Here is a 25,269-nt window from a genome sequence, read left to right as displayed (position 1 = left end):
TTTATTTTGCAGATGTACAAAGTTTTCAAAATGGCAGGTGCTTTCGAAAGAAAACACTCCTCGTCACCAAGCAACTCAACGAGGGGCCGTCCAAAATCTGCGGCTGTTTTCATTTATAATGCTTGACATCTCCGACCAAAGCATACTCAAGTTCTCAGCGCTCGCACCAGCAAAACCAAAAAAAAAAAGTAGTCAACGACCTGACTGAACTTGTGAGCGACCAGTCATCCTGTGTTTCATCTTCCTTCAGAGCAAAAGCTCTACATCATGACGAAAGCTGCAAAAGCCAGTTCATTGCTGAAGCCTGCCCTTGAGTTGACCTTGTGAGCCTAAATAAAGTAAATAAAATAAATATTTCCAAGGCTAGGCTTCGAACCTGCAGCAGCATGAACAGACCAGCTTTGCTGGCCAGTGCACGAGATCACTATGCTATCACCGCAGCCGATCACGCCTCGTGTTAAACTGCAACACACTGTCACGCTGTGCACTGCATGTCGTTTTCTTCATCAAGTAATATCTAACATCAAACTAATATCGTCGCCAGATGGACCAACAATCCAGCAAACAAAAACCACATAATTTTGCACGTCTACTCGGTTTGACTATGTAAAAACTCTACCACTTTTTTTGTCCCTGTCTTTCAAATTGTCACTCCTAAAAAGTGGAAGCAAAGGCAAGATGGAGACAGCCTTACCGCCATGAGGCTCGAGGAGAAGTGTGTCGTCAAGTTGTCGCCAAAGTATCCGGTCGTCAGAAGAAGCTGTTTAATCTGCTCGTAGAATGAGATCTGCAGGTAAAGAAAACAAAATAGATTTGCTACATGCAGCTGGAAAAAAAAAAAAAAATTTTTGGGGGGGGGAGAAAAACAATGCTCCCCGGCTTTTCGCCAGTCCAGAATGCGACTCAAAGCTGCTGTGAAAGTTGACATGAGCAATGCCGGAGAAAGAGGATCATCAGTGAAATCATTTTCAGCATCCTCATGCACATAAGGTGTCAAACTTCGAGTCTCGTTCATCCATCCAGACACACTTGAATGACAAAAACGGCGCTAAAGACACCACCATATCGAGAAATAAAGATAGGACAACAGATGCAGCAGAGACAACTGAGTTCTTGTGAAGTGCCTGACCTCCCCTCATCCCTTCTATGATGCCATCATTGAAGGTGCACGGAAGAGGAATCCGAACTTGTCTTTTTGCCACGGGAACTCGAACTGCACGTTCCGAGCTTCCTTAGAAACTGCGATTTACTGCCCTGTGTGGCCGATTTCCCCAATTAAATCGAATTAACGCCCGGCTCCCGCCCTTTTTTTTTTAATTCTCCCCATACGGTGGGCGGAGTCGACCAACGCGTGGAGTGCCTTTCACCCAGTCCCGTGGCGGCTTGCCGCTCTGCCATCGACGGAGTAATACGTAGTAGTCCGTAGTAGCAAATAGTCCGCGCATATTTTTATTTCTGCGGGCTTATTTTGCGGCTATATTATCTGCGAATGAAACTATTTATTCATGGAAACCTAAAAAACAAAATAAAGCGAAAGCAAAGCCTCCTCGGAGCTGGCTGAAAGGAACTTCACGTGTTGGTCGACTCCGCCCACCGTACGAGGGAGAAATCAAAAAATAAAGGCAGGAGCCGGACGTTAATTCGATTTAATTAGGGAAATCGGCCATACAGGGCAATAAGTTGCAGTTTCTAAGAATGCTAGGAACGTGTAGATCGAGTTCCCGTGGCAAAAAGACAAGTTCAGAATCCTCTTCAGTGCACCTTTAAGGCCCCTAATCTCCTGTCATCCCACAATAAATCGCAGATTCAAACACTTTTTGTGCTATTGCGTGTTAGCAGACACATTCTCTTTTTTGATGTTATTGCTGTTATGTAGATCACAGCAGGAGCTACAGTATGATAGAAAATTCACAATTTTGCCAAATTAGTGTGCATATAACATGACGGGGAGCGTAAATGAAATAATTTTACGATCCTACTGTGATTTAAAACTATTCAGGCCAACTATATCTGAGGCCGCCCAAAAAAAACGCAGGCGGCACGGAAAAAAAACGGAAGTGGCGAATATGGCGACATTATTGAAGCTTCAATGCTTTAAGTGCGCACGCCATATAGAGTGAAGCCAAACAGCCTACACATTAATGTACGTAGCCTCCCATGCAGCAGCAGCCGTCATCAGCGCTGTTCACTGTTCATTAAACTCTTTCAACATGTTTTCCTTCTCAACAACCAGCACCGCCCCTCTTTCCATGTGCACAGCAACCTTCTCCTTTGCAGTGGCACGCCGTATGTTTTGACCAGTCATTAAGAAGCTCGTTTCTCCTACTAGCCTCTAAGCCTGGTGGGGAAAGTCACTCCAGCTACCTTGTCAAGCTCTAAAAAAAAAAAAAACGATGGTCGATTTGCATAGTTGGGCCTAATGTCTTCAAAAGAAAATTTTATTAATTTAGTCATAGTTATGAAATTCTCAGGGCACATGTATTTTTGTGCACTGATTCTAGATATGTCATTTAATTTCACATAAAACAATTCCTTGAGCACTTGTGCACTTTTTATGCAAGTATTTTGCAGAGAGTTTTGAAGAAAATTTGCTGCAGGAAACTCGCTGAAATGTATGCCATTGCGTTCTCTTGACAGCAAGGAATACAATAACGGTAAAATTATCATCCTGGCTCTCATAGAACATGAGTTGTAGGGTACTGAAGCTGCCACTTCAGAAACAGGAATACGCACTTTTCTTCTCATTTCTGAAGTGACAACTTAAAAACTCTATAACTCAAGTTCTATGATAGGCAGGAAGACAGTTTCACCCTTATTGTATTCCTTGAAATCAAGAGAACCCAATGGCATGCATTTCAGCGAGTTTCCTGGAGCAAATTTTCTTCAAAACTTTTCCCAAAATACTTGCATAAAAACTGCACAAGTGCTCAAGGAATTATTTTACATGAAACTGAATGACATATTTAGAATCGGCACACAAAAATACATATTCCCTGAAGATTTCGTAACTGTGACTTCATTAATAAAAATTTTTTTTTCAAGACCAGGGTCCCCCCTTAAGTGCGCTAGCAGCTGGGTTTTCACTTTGGTTCCGGTGTTCAGATGCAGTGTTCACGGATGGCAGTTTTTCGGATAGCGATAATTGCACATATATGTGCAATTTGTCTTCTCTCCATTCACAGATCTCTGGAAGTCTTCCTACCACTCCTTGTGGTTGCGATCCCGGTTGCGCTGCCCGAGGAGCTTCTCATCATTTACAGTGCTTCCCTTTACGTGTGCTTTTCAAGGCACTCATCACTGCCGGCCTTTCTAATTTGAACAACTCTGCCAAGCATACAAGTTCCAAAGCCAGTAAAATTACATTCACACAGAGCTTCGGCAAGAGGTTGAAAAACAAGTATGCAAATAGAAGACAATGTGGAAAACTTGAACACTCCATGCAGTTTCTGTTCCTCATAAAAAATTCCAATTTTGTGGCAGTTTTTGGCAAGCTGATGTTCGCTCAGCAGCAAAAGAAGTATTTACCGCAGATAAAATTGCATTAAAAAAAATCTCCCGCCACTCAATCCTGATTCCTGATGTCTATACACTGGGAAAAAAAAAAAAAGACTCCATGGTCACCATTCGGAAGTGAACAGCAGTGTTGCTGGCAAGTCTCAGTGATCTCAGTCAACAAATAAGTCGACAAAATGCAGTTGAGCTGCAAAACCAGATGGTGATGACAACTGTAATTCATTTTTTTTTTTGTTTTCTAGCTAACAACAACAGCTCAGCTTTCCGTGGAAGTAGCGTCTTTGTCATGAGAATGAAGTCACATATCAATACAGCAGGCCAACTCAAATTTGTCCTCAGTGTGCTATGGAAAGAAAAATGATGGGCAGAGACCGTTAAGAGACCGGAAGAGGGCAGAGTGGGTGAGGGAACAAACGTGGGTTGATGACATCTTAGTTGAAATCAGGAGGATGAAATGGGCTTGGGCAGGGCATGTAATGCAAAGGCAAGATAACCGCTGGTCCTTAAGGGCAACGGAGTGGATTCCAAGAGAAGGCAAGCATAGCAGGGGGTGGCAGAAAGTCAGGTGGGCGGATGAGATCAAGAAGTTTACGGGGATACGGTGGCCACAGCTGGCACAGGACAGGGTCGATTGCAGAGTGATGGGAAGAGGCCTTTGCCCTGCAGTGGGTGTAGTCAGGCTGGTGATGATGATGATGATGTGCCATTTAAAATAGTGGCAGCGTGGTGTCCCACCTGTCCGATGGTCATGAGAACGGCTCTGGCGGTGGCCGCACCCCCACCGGAGAAGAGCTTGAGGGCCCCCTCCTGCTGGTAGACGCGCCAGAGGCCATCAATGGCATTCTTGTAACTGGGCAACAATGAGGGACAAAAAAACGGCAAGTCAGTCAACAGCGGCATCACAAAAGGACAATGCGAACGCAACATGCAAGACATGAAAATGCTCGTGTCGTTGGCATTCCGAGAATACAAGCAGAAAATAAAGGGCATGCTTTGGACTCCCCTGTGTGACCCAACACTGCAACCCCAAAGTCGGGCCCTGCCACCAGGCAGCAAGGAAATTCAGCTTTCGTGTTGCTTTTGTTACCCCGACAACCACGGTGGTTCGCCGCCACCGCATTTAGAGCCATTGTATCACCTGGCTCTAATTGCCTCTCTCTAATTGCTCCACATCAATTTGTTCAATTAATCAACATTAATTAACCACTTTTAATCTATTTCAAACCTTCGCCCAGCTTTTCCCCACAACTTCGACGTCCACGGCTGTTGTGACGTCCACGCACTACAGCGACACCCGGGACAATTTCAACATCTAATCGACTTTTTCGCCTCTAATTGATTAATTACTGCACATCAGCCAAATTTGACGCGCAGCGACATTTTATGATCCTCTCACATACAATAATTCTTCTACTGCTAATTCTTCCTTGAATGACACAAGGGCAGCAGTCATGTTTTGCATCCACTTTCTACACACACGAAACCGTGAACACAGCCAAGAAATGCTTTCGCATTAAAATATCTGTCTATATGTGTCTATATAGTATATCTGTCTATATAGATGATAATGACCGACCCCAAAGCCGGAGTACGCTACCCAAGCAGCAAGGAAACTCAGCTTTCACGTGGCTTCTGTGTTTCAAAAATATCTGTCTGTATGTGTACAACGTACGTGATGCTGCAGGCTAGCCAAGGCCTCATAACTGTTGACAATCTACAGCAAGGGATTGCAAACTCGGTTCCACACAACAGTCGGGCTCGATGGAGCACTTTTTGCGTTCCACAAGCACCTAAATATACCAATACACTAGACTCCCTTTAAAAAAAAACTTAAAGAGATCAGAAAATGTGTTCGTCTTATCAGACCTTCACCTTAATAGAACTGCCCCAAAGAAGTTATGCAAGCATGCTATGCATGTCCAAATATTTGTTACACGAAAAGAATGAACAAAATGACCTTGAAATGAGAGGATAACTGCATATGAAGCACATATGGCACTATGCATGAAGTAAGCTAAGAGCAAAAGCTTGAAACAAGGTCATGTTATCCTACTTGAAAACAGCATTGGTCTACCTCTCTTTTTTTCGACGTCTCTTTTTTTCACTCTCTCTGTCTGCAAGAACTGCTTCTTTTTTTTTCCTCACTTGATTCCTGAGGCTCTGAGAAGGTGCTCAGTTGTGTGTGTCCATCTCTTATCTCGCATCTGCCACAGCGCAGCTGTTATCAACTATGCCACCAGGCACCTTTCCGTCCGACTTGGGCAATGCCCATGCGATGCCAGTATCTGGACATCTCTACGCGGTGATAACACATATCACGAGGCTGTGTGAATAGACAATCTGGCTCCCAACTGTATGAGCCAGAGCGAGTGCACTCGACGCCTACGGGTCCCACAATACCGAGATATGGCATTTCTGTACCGCACACAGGCAGGAACGAAGATGCCCTGCCTCTTCCGCATCAGCACGAAAGCTTCCCTGCAAGAAACTCTGCCCCGCAAGACAGAGCAAAGTTGCACGGAAGCTATCCTGAGAGGATGCGCTTTCTTCCACGCAAGCATTTCATACATTTTTTTGTTCCTTTGTTCTACAGCACCGCATAGGCATACTGTGAGTGTCATTGCATGCGGTTGCCAGAGTTCCCAGTTGCTGCGAAAGTTCGTCTTAACTGCAGCACATGCGAAACATGCACATGTTCATTTCTAGCATATTTCTTATTTTTTACACTGGCCCCACATAGGGAACCAACGAAATGGTCTCACATTGGTCATTTTATCCGAGAACTTATCTTAACTGAATTCGTCTTCACAGCAGCCTACTACCCGCCGCGGTGGCTCAGTGGTGAGGCACTCGTCTACCGAGCCAGAGTACCCGGGTTCGCACCCAACTGCGGCGGCCGCGTTTCGATGGAGGCGAAACGCAAGAGGCACCCGTGTGCTGTGCGATGTCAGTGCACATTAAAGTCACTACGGCACCTCTTTCTCTCTTCCTTCTTTCACTCCCACCTTTATCCCTTTCCTTACGGCGCGGTTCAGGTGTCCGCCGAGATATGGGAGACAGATACTGCGCCATTTCCTTTTCTCAAAAAACCAATATACCAATTTTAGCAGCCTACTGTACCTGCACCTTTCCTTTGCCCACTGTTTTGGATAACAAGCGTACAGTAATTGCTTACAACAGACTGTTTCATTACACAACTAGTCTTTATTAATACCGTATTTACCCAATTCCAACGCGCACCTTTTTTCGGGGGAAAATACGTCTCAAAATCGCATGCGCGTTGGATTCGAGTGCAAACTGAAACTGCCCCATAGCTGCCCATCGTCATCGCCACTATACGATGTGGGAGCTCACTAACTGCTGGCAAACATGGGAGCACGTTTGCTTGTTGTTTTCTGCGTTGCAGGAGCCGTTTTCAATCGGTGTGGCGCTTGTCATTGGTCGCGTGCTCTGCGACCACGGACCACGTTCACGGCGACGGTATCCCGTGCACTGCCGCGGGCAGACGCCTCATCACTGCCTTTGCACGATCGAGATACGCGGCTCGAAGAATATGTTGATGAAACAATGGTTGTCGGAAACGCGTCATTTCAGCCGTAAAGTTCCAAAAACGATGAGAGTCCTTTCTGTTTTGCAGCCGATTTTCTGACAGAGATTACATCGTCCGCAGGCGGGGCACGCCGCGCCGCTGGCGAGGTCATGCATCATGCCGATCTCACACATAACAGCACTTCCGCGCTCGTTTTTACGCTTGTTTTGGCAGTCGAAGATCTTTATCTTTCGCTCAGATGCACTGACGAAGTCATGGATGCTCCGCAAGAAGCTTGAAGGATCCAAATGGTGCATCGCCGTTGCCGCAGTTACGCCTAGCAGCAGACGAACCTCCCGTCACCGGAGCTCTCCGCTTGCGCTTGGGGCGTCTTCCTTTATACTGATGCTTTGTCAGGAACTTGCGTGAACGAAAATCTCGTTTCTCAGTCACATCCATAGCGGAGAAAGGAGAAAAACCCGGACAGAAGCGTTGGTTCATGTCTCGGTGGCGGCAGAACGAAGAAGGAGCGTCTGCGTCCGACTGTGCGGTGGAATGCTCGTAGCCAATGGAAGGGCTCCGATCGTACCACGTGATTTGAAGGGCCAGTCGCAACGCTCGACTCGGGCAGGAAACGATCTTTTTTTCGTATTTTTATCAAGAATGCGCCGCTGCCGAAGTGGCTTCTGGTAGAAGATCGGTAGTCCTACTTCCCCGCGAAAATTCAAGAGCGGGCGACGCCGTAGAGCGAAATGCCGCGTTCCCGAAATTTGGTCAAATTCGCACTTTCGCGAGCCACCGCGAGTGCTTTAATTGCATTTTTTACTAACTTCCCACTGATTATCGGCTTTGATTTTTTATACATAAAAGAAGAGGCTTGGGGGAAAACAAAACGCAAGAAAATACAAAATCGACTTATCGAAAAAAATCGCGGTTTTTTCACCCGCATCTTTCTTTAAAATATAAAAACGGTTGCAAATTATTTTCATTCGTGGAAGTCACATGCACGTTAGAAGTGGGGCTTGTAGTTTTTTTTTTTTCATTACCAATATCGGGGGCGCGTTAGAATTGGGGTGTGGAACTTTATTTTTTTTTTTTGGTGCCGTAAATTGGGTGCGCGTTGGAATCGGGGGCACGTTGGAATTGGGTAAATACGGTAGTTCCTGAGGGATTTTTTGAGACACCGTGCATCTGCAGGCTTTTTTTTTTTTCAATGCATGCATGTTAGGCCTAAAATGGCACAAGCCAAGACAAATGAGGTGGCCAGATATTGGTGCCACGTTTGCCACACGCGGAACAGACGAAAAGCTGCTTGGTTTGCCTGCTCGTACAGTTAACATCTACCCTGCGGATGGCACCAGACAGACACACAGGTACCAAACTAGGCACCTTCGGAGCACTTGGAGCGAGAGGGAAAGTGAAAATCTGAGCAAAAAATAAACACAAATATCAGTTGCTGCAGAACAGAGAAAGAAAATCAGCCTTTGAAAAAAAAGAAAACTGGAACAATGTCGTTTTTAAGCAGGAGAATGTGAGCTTGCTTCATGGCCCTCACTAATCAACTGACCTCGTACATTGCACAGTAAATGCTACATCTGCAATTATCCTCTCCCTGAAAGACCATTTTATGTACTTTTCAAGTGCCACATACTAACTAGACACACCTAGCATGCTCACAGATCTTGTTTTGGGGGCACTTCAGTTAAGGCAAACTTCTGATAAGACGGAAAAATTTTCATACACCCTTCAAGTTCATCTTAAAGAGAGTCTACTGTGTAAGAAATGCGTTTGAGCATTGCAAGCCCCTATTACAATCTTGGAGCCAGGCCATTTATGCATGCAGAATAATTTGAGGTTGGCCACTGCAATGACTGAGCAAATAAGGTGCACGGTATTTATAGAAGCTTCACAAAAATAAAAAGAAGAAAGCACTGCTACGACAAACAGCCTTCAGAAATGTTTTCACCACATGTTCGCACGTCCTGGAGGCAAACCTCCCCCGACTCTTTTTTTTTTTTTCCATTGTTTTACAATTTAGGAAAGTGATCAGAACAATGATCAGAACAATAAAGAACATCGCAGTAATTGCCTCATCTGCTATTTGAGCACCAATACACATAACTGACTGTAACAAACGTGTTCATCATAAGCATGGCGCACAAAACAGAATACGAACCTTGGCACTAACGCATTGTCTGGAGCCATTATTCCATAATCCAAACCTAATGAGATGAAACCACCAGCGCAATAAACCATCCCTTCCAAAAATTACATTTTTCTGCGGGGCAGGAGCGGTGTGTTTATGTCAAACTTACTTTCTCCGGCTTTCTGCAGGAAGCTTGATGTCATTCTGCATCCTGGAAAAAAAAGTTAAACGGTAACAAAAGAGACACTAAAAAAAAATTAAACCACAAGACAAAGCAACATTTCTATGGTTGCCTCCACAGCACTGCAAGGTAAAAAGACTGGCCAGTCACCTCAAAGGTAGGCTCAAATTTTCCCCCATCCAAGCTCTTGGCGGAAAAAAGTGCCTACGCTAAAAGCAAGGCACGATGTTCAAGTGGTAGGGGCATCCCTAATTTCAATTTGCTGCACCATATGCATGCTAGACATTAGAAGTACAGTCGTGAGCAACATTAAAGGGAACAAAGTTTACGCACTCATTTAGTGATTACTCCATAGTTATGAGAAACAAGCACGGTCCTTTTCTCTTTTGTAGCTAATTTTTCTTTTGGTGTATACAGTGAAATTTTATTAATCCAATCCCCATTAATTCAGAAATTTGGATAATTCAAGAATGCGGTTCTGGCTGATGCCCATTGAGTCTGTGGTGTCCGGCACTCGTTAATTTGGACAGCAGGGTCACGCTTAAGTATGACCCTTGCAGCCAGTGATTGTTCAAACACCTCCCTGAACCTGTGAAGAAATCGGCTTCCGAAGGCGGGCGTGTAGTGAAAAAAAAAACCCTGACACGGCGGAAGACGCCAACTGTTCTCGCGTTTCCCCACAATGCACAGCCACTGCAGTTCACGAAACAATTTCTTTAGAGTACTTCCCAGTCGATTTCTAGAGTGAAACTCCGAGGCAACATAAAAGGCGAAGCATACAAGCAGATACACCTATTACCAAGTGAAAACAGTTTTTTGGCCATTTTTTTCGGAAGTTCAAAGCTGTGTCCCCTTAGACTCCACATTTTCCATCGATGGAGGCTCCTTTTGGTGCCAAGAGAACATCGACGGCCCCAGATGGCCGAGCTGTTATGTTTTACTGGGCATGTATGAATAATGGTCCTTTTGGTTCAAAACAAATTGTAATTTCATTCCAATAATTTCGAAGCAACTATTTCGAATACTTCTCGCACACAAAAAAAGGTTTAATGGCTCAATGCGCATTTTCAAAATCCATGTATTTGTCTAACATGCAAGGCCACTACACGGAAAAAAAAAAAAAAGGGAGAATGCATTCAAGCTTTGTCACAGTCATTGAAGCTGTGTCGACTTTTGGCAGAAATGGCCGTCGGAAACTGGGGGAGTCGACCTCCATTCGGTGCCAACGTATCTGTGGGGTGTGAGACCTACATATCGGACCAACAAGCACCGAATACTCTGCTATTCGACCAAATATATGCACAAGCCTATGTTTCACTAACAAAAGTAAGGTAGGGTTCTTGTCAGTGTCCCTTTAGTGCATTGACATCCCAGAATGCATCAGGGCAACACTGCAACAATACTAGAATAGCCAGGTGGAAACCGCCTCCGTTTGTTCCCACCACAAAACCCCTCAGCTCCTGGATCGAGCCACCAAAGCCGACTAGGGCGTACCTGACGTTCACCATGTCGGCCGGGGTGCCGACAAAGCCCCCAGCGGCCCCCGCGATGCCGGCCACGAAGATCTTCTGGTAGAACTTCATGTTCTCGCCCGGCTTGACCAGGGACTGGCGAATGACCTCGTACATGCCGAAGCGGGTCGTCGAGTACGTCAACTGCAGCAACAGCACACCCCCAACCACATGACGGCCCGGTCAAGCTCGACTTTAGGCCGGGCTTTCGCTCTACAGCGCCACAATCTTTGGCTGAGTGGGAAGCACACAAAGCAGGGTTGTGCACTGATTACACGGTAAGGTTTAACTGCTCGGCGCCTTTAATATACTCAGCAGCAGTTACTCAGCTGCAGGAGCAGTCACTTAACAATCAGTGAACAGTGACTCAAGCGCAGTAGCCTACAAAAGCGAACTTCACTGGAAAAAGCGTGGTGGAAGCTACTTAACAACTGCAGTAAGAACGCAGTGTCATCATGAACGCGCACTACAGGACGCTCATGTAATACACGCATCATTTTCAAAAAGAAGTTTAGAAAGCATGTAACGACTGGCTAGTAATGGGGTAATATGCTAGAATAAATATTTTCACAACTGAAATGCAGGGTATATTCGTTATGTGAGTGCATACAATATGCAATGACAGTTATACTATTCCCCATGAAGCTCAATAAATAATTTCGCAAGCAAATCCTGTGACCAGAGTTGATAGCTGACAGCAAATGTCTCCAAAATTAAGGTGGGGTGAGAGTTTAAAAGGAGTACCAATGGTATACCTACCTGTACCAAAGGTATAATCAAATCTACAGTAATAAAGCTAGGGATAAATAATGTCCAAAATAGATAGTTATAAAAAGTACAAAATCTGCAAAGAAACATTTTGGAATTCATTGTTATTCTCCGACCCATTTGCCTTTTTTTTCTCAGTAATGTCTTGTAACACAGTGCTGAAATTTGCCAGTGAGAAATGGCACATTTATTTGACAGCTGTGGAACTAGAATTGTAAGCCTAAAGCAAGAAAAGATTGTTTATAAATTTTTTCTTCATTTCAACTTAGTGAATTCACTCAACACATTCTAGCAAGCTCAGCAATTTGGTGCCACTTAGGTGCTAGCAAGGCACAGACCAAACATGTACTGTAGCAATAGGACTGTATTGCAGAAATATGCCATGAGCATAACTTCAGTCACAGGCCGCCACTGGCCACTTGAACAATGGCGGCATTTGGTGAAGGAAAAGAAAAACGCCTTTTCAAAGCTGCTTCCTCCTTTACAAAAAGGCCAATTCCAGCTATGAGGCATGTACTTAATACATCCAACATAACTTCAATCCAACCTAGGACACCTAAGCGAAAAGTCATCCAACTGTCCAACTGAGAGGGACCCTCTCTCCACACCACCAAGCAGCACTGATTAGCGCAGTCACCATGCCTCATCACCATGCCTCTCTTTTTTAAGGCGAAAGCCTTTAATGTCTGGTCATAGTGGACAGAAGGCTGTCAGCAGAAGCTTGTCAGCAGAGGTGTCATGCTTTTGACGGGTGTCCACCCAGATAGTGAGACAGTTACTGTGTCATTTCCTTTCCTCAAATACAATTTTCATTTTCTTCATTATGGCTGACTTCGTCCCTCCTGTACCTGTATGGAGCGGTTAAGGTGTCCACCAAGATGACACAGAATTACTGCACCATTTCCTTTCCTGTTCAAAGGGCAAGGCATCCTGTGTTCCGTGGACTCCCTGGCAGTGCTACAACATGCTGTTGCGTTCCACTCCTAAAGGTGAAGCTTAAGAGTAATTAATTAGCCGTTAATTGGAATTTAGTCATTAGTCAGTAATTATCCATAATTAGCGATATGTCAGTAATTAGTAATTAGTACTACATTATGTGTGACGTCATCCAATGGTGACGTCACCAGTGCCACAGAGGCAGTCAAAGTGGTGCGGAACATGATTTCGCCTCTACGCACTTTAGAGAGTCAAGGTGCCCCTGAATTTTTTTATGCCATACCACCTGGTCATCACCTAGCATTTGTATCAGTGCAGAGTTTGTGCTCCCCACATGACCATGTTTTGGCAACGGTGGAAGCCCACCCACCTGTCGCAGTATGGACGCACTGAGCCCGTTGTACATGGCCAGCACCCCCTGGTGGCGGACTATGGTCACCGTGCTGTCCACCAGGCCAATGCGGCCGGCCGACTGCGTCTGAAGGTGGACCTGCAAAGAGAAGTCCGTGGGAAGGAGATAAGAGAACTGCCAACTCACCCACTATTACGATGTGGCTCTGCTAGGCAAGTCACATCGTTTTTTCACACAGGAAGGACCACAGGCAGAAGCAATATAAAGGCGAACATGCAACCCTACGGCCACAGAGTTTCTCAATTTCACCTAGAAAGAGAAGTGGAGCCACAGTGTATGTGAGTTTCTTAAAAGAGTTTCTCACCCACCATGCGAATGCTGGGAAATTTGCATTGGCTAGCATTGGGCTGAAAATGTGGATTCTATCACAGAACTGGCAACTGTGCCACGATGCTTCCCTCTGTATGCAGATTAAATTATCTTGATAGTGCATTTTTTACTGGTTCACTAAACTTAACACAAGTGAAAGCTAAAATTCTAGGCTGATATAAAAAATTTCGCAGCATTTTTTTCTTAGGTTTACCTCGAGGAGAGTCTTATTGTTCAGGCTGAATACACATTTCACGCTCAACAATACCAAAGCCAAACACGAAACCTCATCATCCCGACATACCTGCACCACTCCACGGTGGATGAACTATTGCAGTGTCACTTAACCCTCTAGGCAATATTGAGGAACTTCAGGCCTAAGGCAAAGTGAGCTGATCACATGCCCGTGGCTGTTCTAAACACTGGAGCTGCACCCTGTTGTGCTTTTGAGCCATTGTGACAGCTATGCACCTCACAGAGCTCGTTCGGTGGGTGATCCACTTTTGAAATTGAAAGCACTGTTGTTGCAATTCCCACTATTCTAGCAGCTATGGTATTTGTGCCACTTTTAGCGCATTTGAAGTGACTGCACAGTTTGCTGTCCAAAGGAAGGCTCAACGCTTTAGTCTACTAAACCTGTGCTCTTAGCTGGTCAATTCCTTCGGTTCATATTGCCTCTAGAAATAGCACAGAGCCAAAGAATACCGCCCACCAAGCAAGGAAGAACAAAAACGACACTTTCTTTGTTTAAGTCATTTCTTTCACAGTACTCAGGACCATGACCCTGCTGCCGTGATGAATTCCGTGTGTCACACAGTGGGGACCAAAGGGGGCCCCCGAACCCTTACCTTGAGCAGGTCGAGCGGGTGTGTGAAGCAGGCAGCCATGGAGCCGGCCAGGCCCCCAAAGTACCACCGGGCCAGCCGAATCTCCTTGCGTCCCTCATGGTGCTGCGCCATCGCGGTGGTCTGCACCAAACGCATCGAAGCACACATCAGCACTCTGGCGCACAATGCCCTGCCCAGGCACAACAGCACCCCCGAGAAACACCTCAACCCATTTCTTAGCTGAAGTGGGAAGACCTTGGAGCAAAAATTTGAAGAGACTCTTATGCTCCACCTTAAGGGTATGACATCACAGCATAATAGGTTAACTCACATACCGTATTTTCCGGTCTATAAGACGCACCCGCCATATATGCAGGCTGTCAGTGAAAAAGTTGGTACATAAGACGCACCTGCATATAAGACACACCCCAAATTACCCAGTGAGGCTAGTGAGGCTTAATTAAATACACTTGCACGACCGTCGTGAAATTCATTGTACCTGTGAGAAATTCTTAAGCAACGTTAAGCGATTGAAAAAGGCAACACTCATGCCATACCCTCCGTTTCAGAAGAAAGAAAGAAAAAACGAAAAAACTCTCCCATATGTCCATAACATTTTAGTTCTACTTAAAACCTTCGAAGTCTTAATCTTCGGATGCAGTATCAAAAAGTTCGCCCATTTCTGAGGCAACACGGCTGAAACTTTCTTTTCACTCTACGAACGTACTATGTACACGGAGCAAACAAAGTTGCAAAGGGTGGCTAAAAAAGAATGCCGGCTTGTCTTGGCTTCTCTTGACAATGGCGAGAAGCGCAATTGTCGCCATCTTTGGCATTTCACATTACTTTTGTTTGGAGCCTCCGAAACAGTCACATGTTTGTGACCCCGGAAGTCGTCATCCCCGCCGTTTCATGATTAAGTTCACCTAAAAAAAGTTGCGCACGGTGGTCTCCGTATTGAAGTATTAACTGTGTTACAACCGCGTCATTGGTAGTGATATTTTTGCGGTGAAAAAAGCTTGAACGTGAACCTAAGTAATTTCTGAACTCGCAAAAAAAAAAAAAAATCGCGTATAAGACGCACCCTTGTATAGGACGCACCAGCAAGATTTTTGAAAAAAAGCCGCGTCTTAAACACCGGAAAATATGGTATGTGCAGGTCACTCTCAACTTAACATTCCTAGATCCCTGGGAGTCCTCATACCCCTCCTGGCGCAGTGGTGCAGTTCATAAGCGTTGCGCCACTGCCCTGCGATGGCAGGTGCTCCCAGCGGTGGGCCCTGTGCGGCCCAGGTTGCTTCGTTTATATACCAGCACTTCGTTTTATACCACTCTTTGTTTTCGTCGAAACGCCCACCGAGGCTTCGAGAAGAACGAACGATATGTGGCGAAGTAATATGGTTTTGTACGCACACTTATTCCATGGCCTCCGCACCACTGACTGTCACATATGAAAGGGAGTATTTAGATTCAGCTCCTGTTCTCCTTTGTGTTTTTTAAAATGCAAATTTTGCCCAGTTCATCAGCAGCTTTTAACAGCAAGTTGAGATTAAGTCAGCTAACAAGAACAAGTGAGCTTTCAATTCCTGTAGTCTTAAAAGCAAGTGTTTATAACAGTATACAGGGTGCTTGACCTAAGACATTACACAATTTTTATAAATAGGTTTTTCAGTTGCAACAGCGCTCTCTTCGGCATAGCATTGTCAGCGGTGCAGTTCATCAGAATACAGCTAAGGTGTGCTAACTAGAAGGCGCTGGTTAACTATTATATTCAATAATTAACTTTTGACTATTACCATTAGCATCCTTAATTAATGAGAGGCGCGTAGCCCACTGTAAGCAATATCCATATGAGTTTTTAGAATTTCAAAAACGCGGTTACCCTCGGCGCTATGGCCCCAACAAATTTTGGCTATGGCTATGAGCTGCGTTCACTGGTGAGGTTGCTTCACCTGCAAGCTTCTTGAAAGCGCATGTGTTTTGGCATGATATAGGCAGAATTTGTTGGGCCACAACGACGAGGGTAACCGTGTTTTTCGAAATTCGAAAAACTGATATGCAGAGTACATACAGTGAGCTACACGCCTCTCAATAATTAAGGAGCCTAATTGTAACACTTCAAAGGTAAACTGTTCAATATCAGTTAACCAGCCTCCTAGTTAGCACGCCTTAGCTGTATTCTGACGTACTTGTAACTGCGCTCTTGTAACTGCAAAAGCCTATTTTTAAAAATTGTGTAATGTCTTAAGTGTAACACCGTGTATATTTCATAACTAATAGAAATGGCTATAAGTGTCGCAGATGCTTGCATTCTACAACGTGAGATGTCCATTAGAAGAATAACACCCAAGAGAGCCCATGTCACGCATTATTCAACTTTCTCCTACATCTATCTGCACAATCTAGGAATGATACATTTCAAGACCTTATGTGCTTAACCTAAATACCCCCTGTTAGGTCAACAAGAAAAAAATATTCAAAAAAATGCTAAACATACTAATTACGAGGCAGGAAAATTTAACAGCAGGTAACCTTTGGAGTGCAGCCAATTCGCTTCTTCCTTTATGACAATGTATATAACTCAGTATGAAGAAACAACTCCTAAAAAACTTGACATACTGATCTGTACCCAGCATAAACTCTGGCACACAGTATATCTATGTGCATGTTGGGAAATATGCCAAAAATAGAATAGTTTCTATAATGCCATTCAGCTTCTGAAGATGTTTCTTCTAAAACAAAGCATAGTGGCAACCAAATCTTGCGACCTCTGCTGAGGAAAGGCCACACAAGATGCACACCCAGGAAAATGTCGCGTCTGTTGCAAAAGTTCATAATCCACTGCGACATTAATTTCGATGGCGTGCTGGACTATAAAGTTTTGCAACAGACAGTACATGTCACTCCCTTTAAAGAATGAGAGTGGCCAGTTCACACTCTTCAATCATCTTGGTAAAGCTATTTTCACGAACCATGCATCGCCAGAGTTCTCTACAGTGAGTCATGGATTCTCAAACTGGGCTCTATGGAGTTTCTTATGGAGTATGGAATCAGTGGGCATGTTCGCTAAGTATTGTATAATGACCTCTTATGAATTCAAATACGTAAATTTTGTTCTAGACTTATGATTCAACTAATCTTGCATTTGCACCAGGGGAATCTGTATTTATTTTCAACGTGTGAATGTCCTATGTATGTTGTTAAGTATCTTAACCTGAGATCTGCTGAATGCCTTGTGAAGGGGGGCACGAATCACGTCAAGTAATGGTCTTTCACTTTTATTCGAGCCCTTTCCGCTTCGACAAAACCAAACTTCAAAACCCCTAAATCCATGCACGTCCTTAATTAGTTTATAAATGTGAAAGCACTCCTAGCCACTCTCCCCGGGTTTCAGTGGTGAATGTGTGTGAAGCCTCTGAGTAGCAAGTGCAAATGCCTCACTCGGTCAGTGGACACCTCAATCGCCCTGTGAGTAGGTGGTGGTATCCACATACATTTGAAGTCAAGAGTTTGACGGAAGCCCGTCTGGTCGGGATGGGACATGACGAAAAATGAACGGCACCGACCAAAAAAGAAAGATGGAATGACGTTTCGCCTCCCACACGGGAGCCTTGTTCACAATCAAACATGATTTCTAGAAACATGATTCAACTAATCTTTATTTTGCACCAGGAGGATCTGTAATTATTTTCGACAAGTGAATGTCCTGTGAACAAGGCTCCCGTGTGGGAGCCGAAATGTCATTCCATCTTTCTTTTTTTTTTGGTTGGTGCCGTTCATTTTTCGTCCTATCCACATGCAAATTGACAATTGAGGCAGTTATGCGTCTTTCCTCTTCTCAAAAGCAGTAAAAAGCCGTGAAAAGTTTAGACTCTTGATTTTGATTTGACCCAAAAGATGCGGGTTTGACCCCGGCCGCGGCGGCTGAATTTCGATGAAGGCGAAATTCTAGAGGCCCATGTACTGTGCGACGTCATTGCACGTTAAAGACGTCGAAAGTGGTTAAAGTGGTCGAAATTTCCGGAGCCCTCCACTAGGCATCCCTTATAGCCTGAGTCGCTTCGGGACGTTAAACGCCAACAAACCAAACCAATCTTGATTTTGACGAAAGGAAAGGCGCATAATTGGCTCCCTGGCTCAGTGGACACCTCAATCACTCTTTGAGGCATGTGGTGGCGGTGTCCAGCTGTAAAAAGTCGTGCTTTCGCACAATATTCCGTGCTTAGCAATGCTAAACTGCCAGCCATTTTTTTTTTGTGGGGACAAACTGCACTTCAGTTGCTCACAGCACATGGTGTCACTACAAAGCCAGTCATTCACCCAACACAGGTGAAGCTCACTGCATACAAATCCCTGGTTAGACCGATTTTAAAGTATGCGTCATGCATATGGGACCCCTACACCAAAACAAATATAGATGAGTTGGAAAAGGTACAGAGAATGGCCGTCCGTTTTATTTGCAACCGCCAGAGATGAACAGATAGCGTAACACAGATGATTAATCTCTTGGATCTTCAGAGCCTCCAATCCAGACGCACAGAATACAGGCTTAAGTTCTTGTACCTCCTGTATAATAATAAGACAAAAATAAACAAGACTCTCTACCTTACCCCTGCACCTCGAGCTAACACACGGTTTAAGCACGGGAAAATCTTAAAAGAATACCAGGCTTCTATCGATTCATTTAAATATTCCTATTTTCCTACGACTGTGTCCGACTGGAATAGGCTGCCTCAGAATGTTGTCGATTCTCCCGACGAAGTGGAATTCATTGCTGCTTTGAAAAGTTTGAATGTATGACTTTTTTTCTTTGACTTTGTTTTGTATTTTTGGTATCATTCATGTGTTTCCCACTCCTGCTTGGACTCCAGAAGGAGTCTGCAGTATTCCTAAATAAATAAAATAAATAAATTACTTTTTGAACTAGGGCTGCGGGGAGACCTGGCACATGCATGTGCTTTTCTTTTATTATTCATGCCAAGCAGCAAAAAGGCTGAAGCCAAGACATACATGGTTTTACAGCAGGCACCTTTTGAAACCTGTTCCGGTTTCCCTGAGGCTTTCAAAAAAGGCTGACAACTCCTCTCTTAAAGTGTTTCATATCCCACAAGAAAACTAAACCCTCAAACACGAGAATCCTTCCAACAGTGTCTTGTTGCCGTGCCGAAACACTGCTCTGCCGGCGACGAGCGAGAGCTGTTCGAAAATAGCTCGCCACGCGGGAATTTTTTTGCTGCCGCAAATGACTGGCACAGCTGCAAATGAGTGTGCTACACACGTGCCACAGGTACAGGAAACAATGACCGATGGGAAACGGCAGGTCGCTCCACACGCTTGCCCGTGCACGGCAGCTGTATGCTGCAAACGCCACAAAACCTGAATGGTTTGATGCAGCAGCTGAGAAACACACGACAGCTCTGAAACTACTTTTTTCTTTCTTTCTTTCTGCACTAAAGTCCCTAGGCACCCATTAATTCTCCGGTAGATCGCAGAGGTAGGCTCGAAACAAAGGAAACTGCAAATTATGATGATAGTGGCTTTTAAAGGACTATAGACACCAAATTTTTGCTTGCGATGTGCTAGCCATTTGTATACACGAAGCACCCTGTGGTATTTGTGCACGACCGCTAAACAATTTATAATTGAATTTCTTCTTGAAGCTGTTTCGGTTCCGTTTTTGAGTCGAACGATGGGTGTGACGCTTAGCTGGTGTTTAAGTCACGTCAGGCATAAAAATCGGCTATATAATTGCTGACAGGTCATTTTTTGTCATTCCAGGTGTTGTAATAGGCTGGATTAAACATCGTAGTGAATTAAAACTACATATCAGCGATTATGTTATAGTTTTCCTCGTGGATCATATGACCAACACATCAACTTGACAACACAGTCGTCGTTCAGTTGGTGAAACCGAAATAGCATGAGAGAAGAAATTCAATTGTAAATTATATAGTGACTGTAGGCAAATGCCACCCGGTAATCGTTGTATTCTAATATCTAACGCATCGTTTCACAGAAGAAATCGCGCAATAAAATTAGGTGTCTGTAGTCCTTTAAAGGTGCGAGGATAGCTTTAGCCAAGCAGCGTCATGACACAAGGTATTTTCATCTGAGGAAAATTGGGTCGAGACCCATTTCCCAAGCACCCTAGTAAGCCGAACACCAGGCAACACTGGGGATCAAATCCCGGGGCCCCCGTACGCACAACTGCAAATTAAAAGCAGCTGATATTTGTTAATGCTGGCCGCGAGGCATGATAATCTTTGATTTACACTGTCAGACTTTTGACCAACAGTGCTGTGACTATTGCTTTTTCTAAAGCATTCCTAAAAAGTGGTCCCAATGTCTATGTGAGCCTCTCAAAGACTTTCCAAACCACAGTGACAGTATTGGAAAGTCTGAACTTCCTATCTGGGTTGTCTGGCGTTAGGTTGAAAGTTCTGACATGGAGGTGAAATTGCCAGTAGTCAATGCTTTTCAGTTTCTTCCAAACTAAATGTCTTAAACAATACAGACTGAATGCAAAAATAGCAATTGTGCAGTTATTAAGCCTGTGAGGTATTTATGGAGGCCTTAGAATGTGAATGAAAGACAAGAACTTGCATTCCCACTGAGTACAAACTAAATTCTTTTAAATCCTCTGCTAGCCCCGCCATGGTGGCTCAGTGGTTACAGCACTTGGCTGCTGACTCGAAAAACGCGGGTTCGATCCCGGCCGCGGTGAATGAATTTCGATGAAGGCGAAATTCCAAAGGCCCATGTACTGTGCGATGTCAGGGCACGTTAAAGAACCCCAGGTGGTCGAAATTTCCAGAGCCCTTCACTACGGCCTCCCTCATACCCTCTGCCGCTTTGGGACGTTAAACCCCCATAAACTAAACCATAAACTAAATCCTCTGTTAGTTTCTGTGAAGCTGTACAAGCTTTCTCTGCTGCCTTCCTATGAGCAAATGTTAGATATTATGTCTAGAGATTTCGAAAGCATCTGTTACATGTATAGATTGGAAAAAAATCGTACTTCTGCAGCCAAACTAATATTTCCAGCAGAATGCTGGCCAAGCCAAGTACAAAGTTTATGCATTTTGTTTGGGTGAATTCGATAACTGCAGCCCCAATTTTACACTTATGTAACTCCATCAAGCACAATGACTTTGCTAAGCTATAAGTATTATTTCTCTGCCCAAATGCATCTGACTACAACATCGCCACTGACTACCAAACGGCGGCAACCTGTACTTTTCAATAAGAACGTCACAAGTTTAAATCGACAAGCGGGAAAAGTCTTAAATTCTATTTTCTCAGGGATAGATGCAGCATTTGCTGTTGGACAAACGACGTCAACACACCCAGAGAGAGAGCCAAAAAGTTAATTTTTACTGAGAGCAATCATTGGGTAGAGTTGTCCTTAATTATACCCTAAAAACCTAAGGAAGATTAGATAATGGGGGTCATGTAAAACACAGGATATGGGCGCACAATATCCCACGAAGAAGTTGGTTTAGTTCGGTTTGGTTTATGGGGGCGTTTAACATCCCAAAGCGACTCAGGCTATGAGGGACGCCCTAGTGGAGGGCTCCGGAAATTTTGACCACCTGGGGTTCTCTAACGTGCACTGACATCGCACACTGCAAGGGCCTCTAGAATTTCGCCTCCAAAGAAATTCGACTGCCGAAGCGGGGATCAAACCCACGTCTTTTGGGTCAGCAGCCGAAAAAATATAAAAGAGCCTGCCAAATCGAACCAACAAGTCGTCGGGAACTTGGCAAACAAACTTGGATGAAGAACAGTTTGCCCAATGAGCTGTGGACACCTCTCAATCCCTTTTTTTACCTTGCAAAGAGAGACCTAAATATGAAACAAAATTGCGACGCACCGTGGATTTCATTTGAAATTTTTCAACAAGCATCACACGACTGATTTGAAAAGCACCGCAAGAGCTGTGAATGCAAGGTTATGACGATAAAAATTAAAATTATTTGCGGCTTTCTTGTGACACCCATAACTTAGATACAATACCAGCCTAATGAAGTAACTGAAGTATATACACCAAATTTTTCATTTTTCATGGTGCATTCTAGCTCTGCAATGAGCTGTGTGAGATTAAACATGGATCACGATGTGAAATTAATCAGCGCTCAATAAATAATTTGTAACTTTTTTTTTTCCTCTGTAGTTTCAGTTTCAGTTGCCAGACGATGGTTGTGACATCGTAAGTGGATATGAGATCATGTGAGACATACAAAAACTACCATATAACCGCTGCTTTACCATTTGAATTCCTTCAAACTCTTACACTAAACTGTTCCGCAAGAAAGAATAGCAGCAAGTGAACAAAGAGCTATTATATCGCAGTTTTCTCGGCTGCTGACCCGAAAGAGGCGGGTTAATCCCGGTCGCGGCGGTCGAATTTCAATGGAGACGAAATCCCAGAGGCCCGTGTACTGTGCAACGTCAGTGCAGGCTAAAGAACCCCTGGTGGTCGAAATTTCCGGAGCCCTCCACTACGGCGTCCCTCAAAGCCTGAGTTGCTTTGGGACATTAAAGTCAAATAAACCAAATCAAACCATACCGCCGTTTTGTATGCCTCACGTGATCTGGTGCTCAATGGTGACGTCCCAATCGTCTAGCGACTGCTGAAACCGGAACCGAGACTAATGAAAGAATAAATTCAAATATAAATTAGGTACCCAGTGCAGGCGAATTTTACGTCCTGGTTCGTGTTTTCCAATGTCTTACACATCATTCGAATGCAAGAACACACTATAAAAATTTTGGTGTGTCTAATGCTTTAAGCACTCTTACAAGCCTTGCAAGTCCAAGATTGCAAACAGTGGAGGTTCATAAGGAAACTACATTGGTACACCAGCAAATATTGTCGAAAATGCAAGCATAGTTCTTCAAGTAAGCAGTTAATATGTGTAAACACGGCCGGCATCCACTTAGCACGAAACACTGCCGCAAATAAAACATTGTAGCTACCCTAGAAGAGTAGACTCTTGGGATGAATTGCAAATTTTAGACTGAAAAACTGATGGGAACCCAAAACAACAAATGAAAAAGACACAACAGACCAAATGCGTGCCTTATCATGCCCTTTGTTCGTCCTGTTAGGCAGCACAAAGCTTATCTAACCTAAAATTATAACTGCAATGTAGCATGCTTTAAACCCTGCAAGGCACAGCCGTGATCTCTGACTGGTTAATAGACACGGCTGTCTGGGAATACCTTGGCACTCATTTTAAAGTGAACACAGCAGGAACTCAGAGCTCAAAGTCCCATCAGCTCTCTTACAAGGAGTGGATCATTTGCTGAGGCACGCATATTGCACATGCAATCAACCCCTCCGGAAAATGAGGTAATCGAAAGCGCGAAAGAATTCTAATAAATAAGCGACACCCATACAACAATGTTATCGGAATCACAACCAAGATGACGCAACGTAACGAAACACTGCAGAAATGACATTGCCCATTCCCTACATCCCACATGCAATGCCGAGTAAAACAACCTGGCCATTTCTAGCACATGTCAAGCTGTTACAACATCGACAGTGGTTCCGCACTGCTGTAGTTAAAAACCATGTCGTAAGAAAAAACCAGTAAACAGCTTCAAATACACTTGCCGATTTTTCTCGAGCAAAATGAATCCGAGTAAGGTACTCTCTACACCAAGCAGAAGACTTCTAACCAGTCAACTTCGGAATGACTGGCGGGAACAGCTACAGCGGGCTACCGGCGTTTTATCGAGCTTATCAAAGCGCAACGCCGATTATCTGTTATCGCGTCGAGGCCGAGAGAAAGTCCCAACTCGTGCCCTCAGAGACACAACACTCCCGTCACTTTAGAGGAAGAGATAGATCGAAAGAGGAGCTCCATTCAAACGTCACATTGAGCGTCACTGGCGCGTTGCCCGTTAGCATCCTCGATGGAGACGACAAACAAACCAGGGCGCAGAGACTCACGAAATGCTTCCGCGTCTTCCGATCCGGTGACAGTCGCCAAATCGGGACACTTGACAGACACGGTCCTCGTCTCTACTTAGCGTTTCAAGTCGCGGCGCTCAGTGAAAGTGGTTCCGGCGACTCGCAACGGCATTTAAGGTCACGCGCAGATAATAAGCCGCGTAAACGCGCGACTCCAGTGACGTCCAGTAGTGGCGAGAGTCGACGACAGCTGTTTCCTCATGCTCGGAGCAGATCGGAGACATGCCAGCGAGCGACTCGCGTACCGCGGTAACCGGCGGAACTACGCCCGTCTCAGGGTTTTCCTCACCTTCGGGCGACGCCGGGCTTTGAAGGGAATGAACGCTCGCTCTAGGGCGACGCAGTAAACACTAATCACAGCAATTTTTTCCTTCTCAAACAGCCACAGGAAACCTGCACCGGCATTTCGAAAGCAACCGGATCAGAAGCAGCGAGCTCCAATGGCTACGGCTCTCGTCGACTCGCGACGGCTCGCCGGCTTCGTTTTGATTTTCTTTCGGTTTTGATATCGGTTTCGCGTGGAGGGAGTTTTTCTTCCGTTGATGGACGTATGGAAGCGATGGAGGATAGGAGAATCGCCTTTGAAACAGGGTGGTGGCAGTTCCCACTATGCTCAGTTTTTTTTCTTTATTTTTCTTTAACAGTACAATTAATTGGTCTATAAATTCTCATTTTCTTCAAGTAGGTTTTTAATTGTACACTCGTAATTTTCTATTGACCATCTGCTTTTTTTAGAAATGTTGGCGCTAAATTGACGTTCACAGTAAAAAACAAAAAAAAATACTGGGCAGAAGCGCAGCTATCACCTTTCATAACCGCCAAATGACGCCAAAACTTTTTACTTCCTACATGGCAGCGTGAGAGAGCGTGAACTTAACCAAAAAACGAGCAAACGGGCATGTTTAAGCGAAAAATGCATGCACATTCACATGGGCTCAAATACATGCGTAACATCGTCTGAAAAAACAGAGGTGCAATAAAAGATGACAATGAAAAGAAATACCTCCATGTGCAGGGCGGCAGAACAACTTAAAAAGCACATTAAAGAAATATAGAGTGCTAAATTTGGTAGCATGTTTTCTACATAGATGTGGAATGCACTACTATACATGAATCACTATGACGACCGATTGGTGACTGTGACGCCAACGTGTG

The 25,269-nt window shown here is 44.5% G+C and overlaps 1 protein-coding gene across 3 annotated transcripts in view; it reads right to left on the bottom strand.

Moving 5' to 3' along the window:
• Positions 1 to 24,540, bottom strand: part of LOC149347459 (mitochondrial dicarboxylate carrier-like) — a 37,573-nt gene extending 13,033 nt beyond the window's left edge. The window contains exons 1-7 of one of the 3 annotated variants that reach the window (XM_089587128.1): positions 24,404 to 24,540; positions 14,154 to 14,273; positions 12,955 to 13,074; positions 10,864 to 11,024; positions 9,358 to 9,399; positions 4,249 to 4,363; positions 695 to 787 (exon numbers count right to left, since the gene is read on the bottom strand). In XM_089587128.1, coding sequence (XP_089443254.1) covers positions 695 to 787; positions 4,249 to 4,363; positions 9,358 to 9,399; positions 10,864 to 11,024; positions 12,955 to 13,074; positions 14,154 to 14,264 — 642 coding nt within the window. In that variant the 5' untranslated portion in view covers positions 14,265 to 14,273; positions 24,404 to 24,540. Of the gene's footprint in view, positions 1 to 694; positions 788 to 4,248; positions 4,364 to 9,357; positions 9,400 to 10,863; positions 11,025 to 12,954; positions 13,075 to 14,153; positions 14,274 to 23,754; positions 24,018 to 24,093; positions 24,379 to 24,403 lie in introns of those variants that run through there. The other 2 variants (XM_089587129.1, XM_089587130.1) reach the window with 2 other exon arrangements.
• Between the last annotated feature and the right edge of the window lie 729 nt (positions 24,541 to 25,269).

This window comes from Amblyomma mixtum, chromosome 4, assembly GCF_055824585.1.
Source record: "Amblyomma mixtum isolate Tamu chromosome 4, ASM5582458v1, whole genome shotgun sequence".
Taxonomy (NCBI): Eukaryota; Metazoa; Arthropoda; class Arachnida; order Ixodida; family Ixodidae; genus Amblyomma; species Amblyomma mixtum.
This window is presented reverse-complemented; position numbering and strand designations above follow the sequence as displayed.